The following is a 16,366-nucleotide window of genomic DNA, read 5'->3' as shown; positions in this document are numbered from 1 at the left end:
GTCGGACGCCTAACTGACTAAGCCACCCAGGCGCCCCTATTTCTTACTATAATATAGTCTCCCTAAGGTAATAATTATCTGAAGATACTTAAGGTATGTTCATTAGATCTTGGTAAATGCTCTGATTATACAATAGTTCTTATACAATGAATTGAGCTTATATTTTTCAGAAAGATGTATTTATTAATCTCTCTATCGCATAATGATTTTGACATTTGCACAAAGCTAGCCTGATTCTAGGAAAGCCCTGCAATTTAATGTTAATCCCAGGAACCTGTTTTTCCCTACTAAGGGTACAATATATAAAAATGCCTATGGGGCACCTGGATGGCTCAGTCGGTTAAGAGTCCAACTTTGGCTCAGGTCATGTTTTTGCAGTTTGTGAGTTCAAGCCCCATATCAGGCTCTGTGCTGACAGCTCAGAGCCTGGAGCCTGCTTCAGATTCTGTGTCTCTCTCTCTGTGCCCCTCCTCCACTCGTGCTCTGTCTCTTTCTGTCTCTCAAAAATAAATAAATATTTAAAGAAAATTTTAAAAATGACTATGTAAAATTGAGTTTTTGAAAAATGGTGTCTAGATTCATATGAAGGCCATGAAGAGTCATAAAGTATAATTCAGGTAACGCACAGGGCTATAAATCTGTCATATTGTAAGAAAAAGCAGGAAGGTCAAAATAAATGATGTAACGCCTTTTCCCTGACTCTCTTCCTTGTGAGTCTCATTTACACTGAGACAAAATAGTTTTTTGGGGTCTCATACTAAAAAAAAATAAATAAAGCGGTCCTCTGATCCTGACTGCCTGATAAATCTGTTGCTGTTGGTCATAGCCCATTTGGCTGTGGTGTCGGTCTCAGATTCTGCTGCGCAGATCAGGGGAAGAGGGAGGGGAAGGACTGGATGTGCCCCAGGGTCCTCTCTGCGCCAGGCTCTTTGTCAGGTGCCTTATTGCTCTGATTGCCGACTCCCACCAAACGCCCCATGTCCGGCCACACTTCCCAACAGCTTGGTGTTTCTGGGCAAGCGGGGTGGGGACTGACAGTTCCGTGGCCCAAGGTCAGCCTGTGGATTGCTGCCTGGGTAACTGTACAAATTACTTAGGGGAGTTTTAAGAGAAATCAGGGCTCCAGTCTTTGCAATTCTGGCTTAGTAAGACCCAGCAGGGGCTGGGAATATATATATATATTTTTTTTCAAAACCTCCAAAGATGATATCTGGTATAGTCGGGGCTGGGAAATACTGATATCATTTCTTTCTAAAACCGACTACTAAAGAGTTTCATTTTTTCTTTTTCTTTTCTTTTTTCTTTTTTTAAGATGCGGGTGTAGATTGAGTCAGTCCTGATGGCCTCTCTCTGTTCTTTGCAATAGCCGGCTGCAGCGCTGTCCCTGCAATCTTAGAGCATATTTGGGTCCCAAGTGTTACTAAACTTGTAGCGTTCAGGATCCCTAGAGGTTTAAATTTTTTAAATGGAAGGATACCGGTTTCCTAAGATTATTCCTAGGAGACAAACCAAAAGGAAATCTTCTTAGCTGTTCTTCTATTCATATCATATTTTATTACAATTGTTCATTGGATCACCTGCTCACGCCCTGGGTTGTTTTAGGATAGAAGATTTTGTCTTCCTCTCTGTGTTACACCATAGCACTTCACATATGGTAGGTGGTCACCGAGGACTTGCTGAAAGAGTGTGTGAATGAATGAGAAGCTGATAAACTGTGTCAAGAACTGGACCAGTCATCTCTTCCACCTTCCCCTGAAGCTGTACCCATGAGTAATGATTTTTTTTTCCTTCCAATGACAGGCAAAGGAAAATCCTCTAAAAACAAGCCTCGAACTCATTACAAGATACTTTCTGGATCACTTTGGAAATACCGCTAACAATTTCGCTCAAGAAACTCCAATTCCTGCTCTCTCAATTCCAAAGAAAAGTAACAAATCGCCACCGAGATGCTTGGAAACCACACTGGTAAATATATACGACCTTGCAGACGAAGATGCAGGCTGGAGAACGTCACTGTCAGAAACAAGCAAAGCCAGGTACCTCTTCGTTTGTACACCGTGGATTAGTTTCCTGTCGCTGCTGTGACAAATGGCTATAAACGCCATGGCTGTAACAGTCAGGGTTTTCCAGAAATACAGAACCAAGAGGATGTGCGTGTGTGTGCGCATGTGTGTGTAATACATGCAAATATATATGCAAATATTATCTATGTATATACATATTATATATTATTTTAAGGAGTTGGCTCACGTGATCATGGGAACTGGCAGGTCTGAAATCTGTAGGGCCGACTGGCATGCTGGAAACTTCGGCAGTACTCTTTGTTACAGTCCTGAGGCAGAATTCTCTGGGAAACCTCAACTGTTGCTCTTAAGGCCTTCAACTGATTGATTGAGGCCCACCCACATTGTCTAGGGCAATCTTCTTTACTTAAAGTCAACTGATTATAGATGTTAGTCCTATGTAAAAAATACCTTCATGGAAGCATCTGGGCTAGTATTTGACCAAACAATGAGGCAACACGGCCTAGCAAAACTGACATATAAAATTTAACCATCACCGCGTCTTAAAGGAACACAAATTTATTCTCTTACAATGCTGAGGTCAGAAATTTGAAACTGGTCTGGGTTCATGATAAGGTGTCAGCAGAGCCTCTTCCTTCTGTCCTTCTGGAGGCTTTTGGGGGAGAACCTGTTTCCTTTCCTTTTTTTTTTTTTTTGGCTCCCAGCCTCCGCCTATATCCCTGGGCTTGTGGCTGCTCCCTCTGTCTTCACTCCAGCCTCTGCTTCTGTCATTGCATCTCCTACTCCAGACTCTGACCTCTTGTGTCCATCTCACAAGGGCCCTTGTGACTCCAGTGGGCCCTCCCAGATAATCGAGGATAATCTCCCAGTCTCAAAACCCTAACACACGTGCAAAGTCCCTTTTCCACGTAAGGTAGCATTCATGCGTTCTGGGGTTGGGACGCCTTTTGGGGGGGGGCCTTCGTTCAGCTTCCACATCATGTGCTTTCAAATTCCCTGCCGTGGGGCACTGCTACCTTCTTCTGGAGGCCTTGGGAGTGGAGGAGGAAGCGAGGGGGGATGCTCATGGTTCAGACATTTCACATTCGTCAGGTTCAGGGGCTTTGCTTTGTTTGCACTTTCTTAAAAAAACAGGTACAGAACCCCCAAAGCAACTTAACACTGTAGGGATAGAAATGTCCAAAAAATAAGGCCTTTTGGACCCCATAGGGAGAAAATGAATTGGCATTCTTGATTGCACTTCATTAGTTGGAAAGCAGTTCATTAATTACAAACTTAATAGCCACCTGTAGTCCCGCCAGTGAGTCTAACTCCCCAGGACCGGGTGTTTCCTCCCGGCTCTGCTGAGAAGCATTTTCTTTCCTGAAGGTAGCATAGGGTCTGGGCATCGAGTGGTCAAAAGATGGACCCCATTAAAAACATTAACTCAAGGCTTCAGATGTCAAAGTGGAGGAGGGGGTTGCCGAAGAAGATGGTTCTTCCTTCAGAGGCACTCACCACCTGCCTGGGAAAAGAGATGTTTCTGAGTGATAAAGAGCCAGCAAAAGAAGAGTCGAGACTCCCGAGTTCTACCCAGTTGCCCAAGCTACATATTTTGGTGTTAGCCAAAAATGAGTCTGTCATTTTTGTCTGTCTCTGAGTCTGTCATTTTTGCCTCTGTGAGTCCTTAATCACACTAGTCTCTTTCCTGCGTTCTCTGCCCCGCCAGCCATGCTTCAGTTCATACCCTCCGCTCTTGCCTGTGCTGGCTCCCACCGGCTCTTCCCTGGTCTCTAGGCCTCTAGTGATCTGCTCGTGTGCACCCTCCACCTGAGAGAGCGTGAGCTTCCCACAGATGAGTCTGGATGTGCTGCTTCCCCACGGAGAGGCATTCAGATGTTTCCCATGGCTTCCAGGATGAGATCCCACCTCCCAAGGGTAACTTGGAAAACTCCATCATGATCAGCCTGTGTGGCTCTCCTGGGCCTGTCCTGCTCTTACAGGCCTCTGCGTTAGTGCCTGGGGCCTTCTGGTTATCCCCTGCCCACTCACCCCTGCAGACTCCGTGCTGCCTTCTCTGCAAGCCGCTTGCAGTTTCCTCCAGCTGGTCCCGGACCCTTCCTCTGCCGGACATGCCCCCGTCATGGCAGCCACGACCGCTTCTCTCGTGTGTGGCCTAGCACTCGGTGATCAGCAGCTTGTCACGGAGCAGCAGCCAGTGGCCCTGTGAGCCAGAGTCTAGCAGTAGAAAGTGTCCCGGCCTGTGTCAGCAGGGCTCTGGGTGATCCATCGCCTCCTATCTGGATCTCTCGCTCTGTTCTTTCTCATTTTTGTTATTCCTCCTTGCTCGCCTCACTATGTCTCACCTTCTTTTATTCTCTCTCTCGNTTAAATGAATAGTTGGAGAATGCCAAGTTTGCCGCAGGTCTCTACCCACCAGTCACAATGAGGTGCGGTCAGGTGGGGCTCCATGTAACTCATGAGTGTATTGAAGGGCTACGTTTTTCTGTCATGCAGGTTTGGAATAAGGATGCTCTTTATATTTGAGGCTACATGCTATCTAAGGATATTTGAGGAATTCTGTCATGGATCATCAATTCTGATTTTATTTCCTATTTCCTTCCTTCTTATTTTGTTGGTGAGATTTGCCCTGATACAAAAGTATTTTCCAGTGTTCACCTTTAATGATAAAGCGCCAGCTGGTTAGAATCATCACATGGTTGTGAATGGGCTTGCTCTGAGTGCCTGTTGAATGGGGACTTTATTGTCATTGCTAGCTGTTCCTTTTAGAGAATCTGTTTTAATGGAAATGTCCCTTTTTTGCAGACACGACAATCTTGATGGCGATTTACTGGGTAGTTTTGTAACATCCAAAAGGCCCCCACACAAAAGGAAGCCCATGCAGGCTGTCCCTGGTGAAAGCCCCTCTGTGGCCCCTGCATGGGAGAAGATGGACAGGCTTCAGTCATCAGAACCTTCTTCAGACCCGAAAAGGATGGGAGAGAAGACCAGGCTGAAGTCTGGCCTGATTGTCCGAGGCATGATGGCCGGGCCCATCGCCAGTTCCCCGCAGGTAGGGTTGCTGATCTCACTGCTCTCATGAGAGTGGAAAGGGAGAGCCAGGCAGGGCTTAAGGGTTCATTAAGGGCTGCCTGGGTTCATTTGAGGCCACCCCCCAGCGTAGTCCAAGAAGAAGGGAGCTGTGTGCTGGGATGGGAGGAATACCTGCCTGTGTTTTCTCTGGTTGTACTGTCACCAGACAGGACATGACAGTACCGGACTGTACCTGACTGTCACCAGACAGTACATAATAGTACATGATTGTCACCAGATAGGACATGACAGTACCTGACTGTACCTGACTGTCACCAGACAGGACATGACAGTACATGATTGTCACCAGACAGGATATGACAGTACCTGACTGTCACCAGACAGTGTGTGATCCTTGTGGGATCAAGGGCAGGCCTCATCTCCTTCCCTGACCCCAGTTTACCCACCATGTCACTGAGGTGGACACCATGGCTTGATCTTCCTTTGCTGAGTGAGAACACATTTGTCTTCTGGTTTTACCTTTGCCATTCAGGAGTGCTGGGTGACCCATCTAAGTCTAGAGAAAATCTTTTTTATTTTTTAAAACATAATAGTTAAAGGGTAAAAGAAATCCCAACCCTAATAGTTTCATTTGCTTTGCTTTAAAAAGAAAATTCTAATCATTTCACATCATTTTCTTATAGTCTTCCTTAAGGAAGGGCTCTGATTGGGGCGCCTGGGTGGCTCAGTCGGTTAAGTGTCTGACTTCAGCTCAGGTCATGATCTCACGGTTCGTGAATTCAAGCCCCACGTCGGGCTCTGTGCTGACAGCTCAGAGCCTGGAGCCTGCTTCAAATTCTGTGTCTCCCTCTCTGACCCTCCCCTGCTCATGCTGTCTCTCTCTTTCTCTCTCTCTCTCTCTTTCAGAAATAAATAATAAAAACAAAAACACATGTAAAAAAATTAAAAAAAAAAAAAAAAAGGAAGGGCTCTGATAGGGTCCCGTTAGGTGGGGGGACTAAACCAATGAGAAAATGAATATAAAAGGAGTTTGTAAAACAACAAAGAAACAGAAAAACAAAGGAGAATCAGACACCAACTCACAGCGTAGTATTAGTCAAATGAGGGAGCCTGAGCAAGCCCACATAGGTCATCTGTGTCCACGGCTGGTCACGCCCTCTCCTGTGCTGTATGGCTGGATGTGGGCTGTGGCTCTGGAGGCGGGTGTTCTTCTCCCATTTCACTTGGGATCAGGACAGAAAGAAGCTGATCCTCTCTCTGCCTCTGCCTACATCTTGTAGGGTTTTTGGTCAAGGTCTTTATTCACCTTGGCCATGGTCTGGTTTGTTAGGTCAGATGTCTAAGGCTCTGTCGAGCCCTGGGACTTCACAGCTTGCAGATGGTCATACGCCTGGTGTCCAAGCCAAGGGAGGTGAACCACTGTGTGGTTCACATCATGTCCCATCCTACTGTCTTGTATTTGGAGAGGGACTAGGCCATGCCTAGAGGAAAGCAACTAGGAATGTGAAGAGTTTGGAGGAAATGGCAAGATTTGGGAATGTTCAGTCTTAGGAAGAGAAGGTAGAAGGTGGGAGGAGGGGCAGAACAGAAGAGATTTCTTCCAGCGTGGATATAGGAATAGCCCGGTCTCAGGATGGCCAATATGTGCCTGCCACTCCCCGTGGCTGTGCCCGTGGTAGACATTGCTAGTGAGCTCAGTGCTCTTTTCCTATCAAGCCTGGATGTACCTTCACAATATCCTGGTATCTTAGGCTGGTGCTCCTAATTGATGGACTGGAGTGGTGAGTGACATCATCCCTGTCAGGCTCCTTGAGCTTAGCTGTGGGCTCCTGAGAACAGGGAGTCTGCCATACTTGTGTGCAGAGCATGGTGTGGGCTTGATGGCCCTTGGTTGGGGTGAGTGGTGTAGCCTGGCCCAATGGCTCCCGAGAGCACACCTGGGATGAGTGGGTGGGGGCTCATATGAGGAGCTTCTGTCAGAGATGCTTCAGCAGGAGAGCAGGCCATGTCGGAAGCGACTAGACTAGCTGGGTGAAGGGGAAACCAGGGATACTGTCTACTGGGGACATTGTTTACAAACTTTGTAGTTTCAGGGTCTCTGCATACTTGTAAAATTACTGAGGGACCTGAAGAGCTTTTGCTATGTAGGTTATAGCTATTGACATTCACATTAGAAATTAAAACCAGAAATTAAAAAAAATAATTGCTTACTAAACCATCAACAATACAACAGTAAACCCATTACATTTAATACAAATAACATGGTTTTAAACACCCCCCCAAGCCCCTATATTTTCCAAAATAAAACAATAGTGAGATGAATAGCATTGTTTCACATTTTTGCAAATCTCTTTATGTCTGGCTTAGTTGAGGGTAGTTCAAGTCTCATATTTTCTTCTTCATCCATTGTCACATTGTGGTAGTTTGGTTGAAGTCCATGAAGAAAATGTGACCTCACACAGATATATAGTTGGAACAGGGAAAAAGCATTTTAGTAGTCTCTTCAGGAAACCGGGGGAATTCTTCGATATGACACCAAACCAGACAAGTTGTGGTTTCTTATCATGGAGTCTGAAGCCATATCCAGGAACCTTTCGTACCTTTTTGTACCAATATCTATTGGTCAGCCTGGCACTTTGAATGAATCTTTTCCCACCACCTGGTTTAGTACCATGATGCATTTGGTCATTTGGAAAATATTGGCCTACTGAGGTATCTGAGCTACCGAACTCTTCTGAATGTTGACGCGTTTCATTATTTAAAACAACAACAACAACAACAAACTAACCCCAAAAAGTCCCATTTCTTGATGGTGCCACCCACCTCATCAGAAAAAATGTTTAAGTGCTGAGAAGCCCTCAAGCTCACAGTGGCTGATCCAAGTTTCCCCAAATTTTAATTTTTACCTGACCACTTCTATTTTCTCAATGACCATACATCAGTTGTTTCCCTTGAAGTGACAGGCTCCGTTTATTTTCAGGAAAATGCCTGCCAGATATCCAAGTCTGAGTAACCATAGTTCGTCTGTCAGTCGTCCCGTGAAAAACATTAGCAAGTTCAGCTCAACAACTAGGATAGTTGCATGCAAGTTCTCCTTGAGACAGCCGGGTCCTTTGCACCCAGCAGAGTGCCTATATACGCCTCCCATTTTGTCCCAAGGAATATCCAAGAGTTGTGGACCATAGGGTTGAGATTGAATACAGTTGGTAAGTGTTATGCTTCAGCATGGATGTTCTTCAGCGAAATTAGCATTTTACTTATGTACTGTTATTGCAAGTGGTGGCAGACACCTCCAGTTAGTAAAGTTTGGTGCCACCGCCCGGATTCGGGCTACAGGCCAGTTTTTCCCACCAGGGCATTTGCATCATTATGGCAAATGTCAACATGGTGAAAAAGGCAAATCATGTCGTACTATTATTATGAAACTAGGTGTGAGCTTCCTGAAAGGGTGTGGGGACCTTTAAGGCTGGTGGATCACACTTTGAGAACTGGAGGACCAGATGGATGCCAGGGTCCTGACCTACAGCGACATCCCTTCACAACCATGCAGTTGAGACCCCCTCACAACTGAGGTGCGAGGCGGATGACTTAGATCTGCTTTACTGCTAGGAGATTGGCCCAAACTTCTGAAGGGAGGAATGATTGCCTTGGGAGGTGTGTTTTTCCCTTGGGGTATCTGAATCCTGTGAAGGGCCTTGAAAGATGGGATAGGTTGTTGTACGATTTCCCCAGGCTTTCTAGAAAGTGTTTTGTGGTCCTGTGAGTACCTTGGCCATACTTAATTGGTATGCTCGAGAGAAAAGAGCAAGGTTTGCTAGGTATTTCATCATTTTTTTTTTTTAAGTCCTAGATTAGCTCTGCACTTAGAAAGGATGAGTAAGAAAGAGGCTGGGTTTCCTGCCTTTGGCCAAAAGTTTGGGTCTCCTTGGGAATGATGACTAATATTTTCTTCACTGTGTGGCAGGGATGCCCTGGTGGCTTTTAGAGGTTTGTAGTGCCTAGTAATTTCCACTAGGCAAGAATACTACAGAACTCACTATTTTTATTCCAGCTCAGGCTTTACCACTTGGTTCAGGATTATTTCTGGAAATGCTGAGAGGTCCCAAATTTAAACCCAGGAAAAGCCCAGCAGGTTTATTTTTGTCCCCTCTACCTCCACTCTCCTATCCTAGATTGGTAAACTGAGTTCCCATTTCATCAGTTAATCATTGGTAGTAAGAAGAGACATTTCCATTGACTCCTTTGAAAGTCCTTCATTTCAGAAACGTGGGTTTCAAGTTTCAAGTAGCCTTGAGTGCTTACTAGGTATAGGTTACTGAGCTGGGAGCTCTGTGGACATCAGAGATGAATGAAGAATGGCCTCTGCCGTCCCGGGTCTATCAGCAGGAGAGGCTAAGGCTGCGTGTGAGTGGGGACGGGAGAGAGGTGGATAGCAGTGGCTGATGTTGTTGATGGCCCTGATGGGTCTGCTCTGTGCCACGGCCTTACATGGGTGTCTCCCTTAATACTACGATCTTGTGGAAGGTAGATGCTATAGGTACCCAATCTCGCATTCGACTTTTGGGCCAGATGTGTTTTGGAATTCAGAATTTCATTATTTTCAAGAAAGAAACACCGCGCACAAACCACCTATCACCTAATGCTTTGCAGTAGGGTTTGGGATAGCACCCCATAAGCAAAAACATTGACATCTCTACAATTAAAGATATGAATATCCACACTTAAAAAAAGACTGTAAGCAACCTCATAACAATTCAGAAGAATTTGCCACAGGATTCCAGAAGAAACTTGTTTTGAGAGGTTTTAGAAATCACAGATAGTGTGGGGTACCTGGGTGGTTCATTTGGTTAAGTGTCTGACTCTTGATTTGGGCTTGGGATCCAGACCCTGTATTGGGCTCTGTGCTGACAGTGTGGAGCCTACTTGAGATTCTCTTCGTTTCTCTCTGCCCTTTCCTTCCTTCAAAATAAATAAACATTAAAACAAAGAAATTAGGGGCGCCTGGTTGGCTCAGTCAGTTAAGCGTCTGACTTTGGCTCAGGTCATGATTTCACATGATCTTCGTGGGTTCGCATCCTGCATCAGACTCTGTGCTGACAGCTCAGAGCCTGGAGCCTGCTTTGAATCCTGTGTCTCCCTCTCTCTCTCTGCCCCTCCCCTCCTCATGCTCTGTCTGTTTCTCTCTCAAAAATAAATAAACATTTAAAAAAAAGAGAGAGATTATAGATAGTGGATTGTAGACAAGCTATATTACAGGTGAGGGTAGTGGGAGACAGAGAAATGAATAACTTGCCACAGGGAGCATGGCTGGTAGGTGGCGACACAGGAATTGGAACGCAGGTCCGACCCAGGAGCTGCAGCGTCACCTGCTCCTGGATGCTGCTGCCTGTAAGGGTGTGGGAGAAGGGCCGAGGCGCCCTCCTGGGGCTTGTGCAGGCGAGCACGGTGACAGCATTACGGGTGGGAGCCTGGGAGCACCTCCTCAAAGAACAGGTGGGATTTTAAGTGGAGTTGGGGATGGGGAAAGATGTTTCGGGGGAAGGAACGTCACGGGCAAATGCTTGTCGTGCGGGATGGAGTGTTTTCCCACCTCCCTTGAAGGGGATCCTCACGGCTCTTCTTCTTGCCCCTTTCAGGACTCCCTCCGCAAGCGCTCCCTGAGGCGGTCCTCCTCCTTGAGCAGCGGCGCCCCCCAGGCCCCTGAGGAAGACGGTCGGAAAGTGCCCGAGCTCTCCGCCCGCGCCCCGGCCCATCCTGCAGCCCAGGAGGGCCTGGCGTCCAGCACTGGCTCCACTTCCAGGAGCCCCCTGGGCCCGCTTAGTGACCTGGCCTCAGAAAAGCCGAGCACCACGCCCAGCAGCCCCCCTCACTTGCCCAGCAGAGGCCACAGGTCCAGGGGGAGCAGCAGGTGGCGAGATGTTGCAGGGGACAGCCCAGCGGTGGACGGCGGCCCGGAGGCCAACAGGATGCCCTTGAAGTCCTCCTCGCCAGGTGGGAGTGCCAGGACGACCCAGGAGAGGCCGGAGAGAGTGTTCACGCGGCAGGGGAGCCAGCCCCTGCCCGTCAGGTGAGCGGGCTGTGCCGGGACGATGGTTTCCCAGAGAGCCGCCTGGTCCTCGGTGGCCCGTTGGGCTCTCAGAGCAAGCCTGTGAAGTCCACAAGGTGGGTATGGTCCCTCCTCGAGGGAGAGAACAGCCCAGAGCATGCGTACACGGGAAGCTTCAGAAGGGGAGGGTTTGTTAGTCCTTTCTTCTCAAAGTCATGAGACTCTGGCACGTGATTCCCAGACTTACCCACAGCAACATGGCCAGGTTGACGTGGTGTAAGAGGTGTTTCTTGTGGGAGGCCCCTGACGTGGGGGTGCATCGGCTCCCACAAGGCTCTTATGGGGCAGACTTTTTTTTTTTATACTACCCTTTTATGCTTTCACAACAGACCCTGATAATTCGTATATTGATTGATTTTTGAATGTCAACCAACCTTACATTCCTGGAACCAATCTTACTTGGATATATTATCTTTTTTTATATTTTTTGATTTAATTTATTAAAAATTTTATGTGGGGTTTTATATATAAAGCCGTGAAGGAGATTGGCTAGCAAATTTCCTTCCTTGCAACATCATGAGATTCCATTATCTAGGGTATGCTTGAAGGGGCACCCCTTTCTTCTGTTCTCTTGAAGAGTTAGGCACTTAGGTCCTGGTGGTAAAGGCAAACTATATAGATTACAGTCCATAAACTCCCTTTGTGACCCTAGTAAGCTGGGCCTACTCTGCTTCACACGTTTTGTGGCTATGTTATTCGATGCACGTACATGTAGAAGTTTTGTATCTTCCTGTTGGATAGACTTTTCTATCATAATGAAAACTCTCTTGATCTCTGGTAATGCTTATTGCCTTAATGTCTATTTAGGGAGAGCTACCTCAGCCTTCCTTTGATTATAGTGTATCTATTGAATTTTTCCATCTTTTTACTTTCATCCATTCTGTAGCTTTTTAGTTAGGGGTTCTGACCAAAGCCCTGCAGGGTTTGCCAGCATCCTTCCCTTTTTAAAAAAGATTATAATTTATTTAAGCTAAAAAAAAAAAAGGAAAACCCACACGAGAACCCAGTTCACTCATTCCTCCACCCTCTGCTCCCCTGAGCCTTCTTTTGTAATATCTTTTACGCCTACAGATTTTCCTCTAAGCTGTGCTTTGTATCCCGTGAGATCATATGTTATATATTCATATGATTTAGTTTAAATATTTTTAAATTCCTGTTGTGATTTCTTCTTTTGACCCATAGGTTATTTAGACACCTATTGAGCAAAGCAAACATCTGGGGTATTTTTCTGGTTTCTGTTTTTGATTTCTGGCTTGGTTTCACTAAAGTCATATACACTCTATATGAGTTCGGTCTTTTGATATTTGTTGAGATTTCTTTTATGGCCCAGTACAGATTTAAAGCTTATCTTTTATCAGCAGCATGTATTTGGAATTTTTAATCCTGTCAGATAATTTTTATTTTAGTTGGGATAATTATCACATTTTCATTTTCCTATTGTGTTTGGTAGGATGAAAAGATCCGGTTCAGTTTAAAAAAATTTTTTTTAAACTTTTGTTTTATTATTTATTTTTGAGAGACAGAGCATGAGCGGGGGAGGGGCAGAGAGAGAGGGAGACACAGAATCCAAAGCAGTCCCTGAGCTGTCAGCACAAAGGCCAACACAGGGCTTCAACCCACGAAACCGTGAGATCATGACCTGAGCTAAAGTCGGACGCTCAGCTGACTGAGCCACCCAGGTGCCCTCATCCAGTTCTGTTTTTCTCCATAGAGTATGACAGTCTTTCCAGCACCATCTACAATCTGTTTCTCACCCCAGTGATTCATGAAGCCAACTTTATTCTTTACGACAGTCCCATTTCGATGTGGGTCTGTCTTTGAGCTCTCTATTGGGTTTACTGGTCTTCTGTCCTTCTTTAAAAAACTAAAACCACCTGACCACAGCTTTTATTACTATGGCTTTGTAGTTACAGCTTAATATCTTGGTGGGGCCAGTCCCCCTTCTCGTCCTTTGTTTTAGCATTGATATACCTACTTCTATTTTTTATATTTAAAAGTTTTTTTTAAAAAGGTTTATTTATTTATTTTGAGAGAGAGAGAGAGAGACAGAGAGAGTGAGCACAAGTGGGGTAGGGCCAGAGAGAGAGGGAGAGAGAATTCTAAGCAGGCTCCATGCTGACACACTGCAGAGCCTGACATGGGGCTCAGACCCATGAACCCTGAGACCATGACCTGGGTTGAAATCCAGAGTGGACACCAGTTGACCGAGATACCCAGGTGCCTGATGTTGCTACTTCTAGATCTTTATTCTTTCTACAGGTCTTTTTTCCTGTCATCCAACATGGGCAGAACTGACTTGTCCTCTTGCCATAAATGCCTGGCTTCCAAATCCTTTCGTGACTGGCTCTTCCTTGTCAGTCAGATGTCCTGGACTCAGAGTGACTTTCTCTGACCAGCTGCACCTCCACCCCCACATTTCCAGCCTGTTTTCTTGGCCTCTCAGCACCTATCATTACCTGAAATTATTTTATTTACTTACCCATTTTGTGTTTCCCTCACGATAGAAAATAAATTTCATGAAAGCAGGGACTATAAAGTCCCTGCTCCTAGAATAGTACTTGGTACACAGAGCGCATTCGATGAGTATTTGTTTAATATTGTTACTACCGCCACCACCAGTAAGAACAAGATCAGTAAACTTTTGATATTGACCTGTTTTGCACAAGACACCGCTCTAGGTGTTTTGAGCAAATTCACTCTTCTAATCCTCATAAAGTTCTAGGAGGGATATACTATTATAATTCCCATTTTACAGTGAGGCAGCTCACCCAGAGAAGTTGCTGTACTTGTGCGTGCTTTTACACCTGATAAGAGGCAAAATGGATTAGAACTTGTGCGGCAAGCTCCAGAGTCTGGGGAACACATGAAAAGATGGCTTCACCTCTTTCCCTGAGTAGAAATCCTTTCCACAGCCTTTAAGGTGATGACTGGGTTCCACTTGACCACCTCCAGGGATGGGGAACTCACCGGTTCCCATGGCACTTTTGCATGATTCTGACTGCTAGAAACTTCTTCTTCATGCTGAATTAAAATCTGCTTGCTGTAGTTTGACCCAGAGGGCCTTGTTCTGCCCTCCGATGACAGAAGCTGTGTGCACCTGAAAGGGAACAGTGCCTCAAACCTAATGGACAGGAGCATTCTCAGGCTGCAGTGGTCGGGGGGAGATGATGGGTTGAGGAGAAAGAGGAGTGGCTGGATAGCAGGAGGCCTGAGTTCTAGTCCTTGCTCTGCCCTGGCTGACTTGGGCCAGTCATTTGTTTCTGGACTTTAACTGTCTCTGACTATAAAATGTGGCCACCAGGTAGAAGAGGTCCAGCTTTCTTTCCAGCATATGCATTTTGCTGGCCTGTGGTTCTTACTTCCAGAGTTATTCTGGGCCTTCTGCTTCAGTCATCAGGTTTTTATTGAGCACCTACTGTTTACAGCGCACTTAGGAGGTACTGGCACATGGGGTCTGGAATCCGATGGGCTGGGCTCAGAGTCCATGGACTGGCAGTTCTGCCTCTTATAACTATGATGGCCTTACCCTAATTATTAAACCCTTGAAAGATGGTATGAACTTTGTCTTACAGGAAGCAGGTAAAAGTGCATTCACACCCCACACCACCCCAATACCAGGAGAAGTATGATCAGGGCTGTTTCACACAGGTTTAATAGTGTTGACCCTTATATTGATCAATCAACAAACATTTTGGGGACTTTGTTTTTTTACCTACCACTTACTCTCTGCTGGGCACTATGCGAAGTGCTTATATATATCATCCCACTTGCTCTTTATAGTAATCCGTTGAGGTGAATATTGTTTATTGTTGTTTTTTTTCCTTTTGTGTGCTTATTAAATAGCATTCTTCTCCTGGGCTCTGAACAAATTGACAGATAAAACGAAGGGTATCAGTTAGCTTGGAGTAACCTACATATAATTTCTGTGATTGATATGGGGGAGATAGAAGACACAGCAGACCCAGAGGCCTCGTGGGCCCAGAGCTAGACAGACTGCACCCCCTCATCACCACGGGCAGTTCCACTCACGTGGCCACACGGTGGGAGCAGCTGCCCCCCCAGGAGAGCAGCTCATTTTCAAGAGGAGAAAGGGTACAGCTGAGCTTAATGTCCCTCTTTTCTTTCTTTCCCAAATCAACTGGTCCGCTATGCCACACTTCCTTCCTTAGGATGGAGTGCGTAGAGGGAGGAGAGTAAAGGTCTGCAGGAGGGCAGACTAGCAGAGCTCCCTGCAAACTCCCAGAAGACACTGGGGGTTCAGAATGAGCATTCCCCTCCCCCCCAGTATTTATTACCCCCTGTGTTACAGATGAGGAAACTGAGGCCAGAGAATTTAAGGAACCTCTCAAAGTTCTGGGTGGAAGCAGGTCCCAGGGTTCACAGTTTGGTGGATGGAATATAGGTTGGAGTTCAGCTGTCCCTTGTCCCCTCAGCTGGGCATCATTGTGCAGTGCACATACTACATAACTGTATGCAACACCTTTGATTTTTTAAAAAATTTTTTTATGTTTTATTTATTTCTGAGAGAGAGAGAGAAAGACAGCATGAACAGGGGACGGTCAGAGAGAGGGAGACACAGAATCCAAAACAGGCTCCAGGCTTGAGCTAGCTGTCAGCACAGAGCTCGATGCGGGGCTCGAACCCATGAACCGTGAGATCATGACCTGAGCCGTAGTTGGATGCTTAACCGACTAAGCCACCAAGGCACCCCTGCAGCACCTTTGATTTAAAAGCCATAGTAATCCCCCTGCCCTTCATAAACCCCCCTCTTCCAGTCCTCCCCACCCACACCCCCTTCCCCATTTATTTCATTCAATTTAGTAAATGTGGATCTGAGTCCTAGTGTTTATCAGATCCTATGAGCTTTTCAGGATGAGAGAGATGTGCGCGTATGTAATTATTTTATGTTTTTAAAAGTTTATTTATTTTGAGAGAGAGAGTGAGAGAGCGAGAAAGCAGGGGAGGGGCAGAGAGAGAGAATCCCAAGCAGGTTTTGCACTGTAGTGCAGAGCCCAACATTGTGCTGGATCCCATGAACTGTGAGATTGTGACTTGAGCCGAAATCAAGAGTCTGACGCTTAACCGACTGAGCCACACAGGTGCCCTGCATATGCAGTTATTTTAAAGGATGGCAAAGACAGGAGATGACCGCAGAGCTGGCTTGTATGTGCGGCGCTGCCCCATCGCCCTGCCCTAATGAAGC

At 46.1% G+C, this 16,366-nt stretch overlaps 1 protein-coding gene across 2 annotated transcripts in view; it reads left to right on the top strand.

The window, feature by feature from the left end:
• Positions 1–16,366, top strand: part of MINDY4 (MINDY lysine 48 deubiquitinase 4) — a 109,374-nt gene that overhangs the window by 9,891 nt on the left and 83,117 nt on the right. For both annotated transcript variants that reach the window (XM_077775445.1, XM_077775446.1), the window contains exons 3-5: positions 1,801–2,036; positions 4,830–5,076; positions 10,694–11,124. In XM_077775445.1, the coding sequence (XP_077631571.1) occupies positions 1,801–2,036; positions 4,830–5,076; positions 10,694–11,124 (914 nt within the window). The remainder of the gene's footprint in view (positions 1–1,800; positions 2,037–4,829; positions 5,077–10,693; positions 11,125–16,366) is intronic.

Source organism: Crocuta crocuta, unplaced genomic scaffold, assembly GCF_008692635.1.
Source record: "Crocuta crocuta isolate KB4526 unplaced genomic scaffold, BGI_CrCroc_1.0 scaffold197, whole genome shotgun sequence".
Classification (NCBI taxonomy): Eukaryota; Metazoa; Chordata; class Mammalia; order Carnivora; family Hyaenidae; genus Crocuta; species Crocuta crocuta.
Note: the sequence above shows the minus strand (reverse complement) of the source record. Positions and strands in the feature narration are given on the sequence as shown.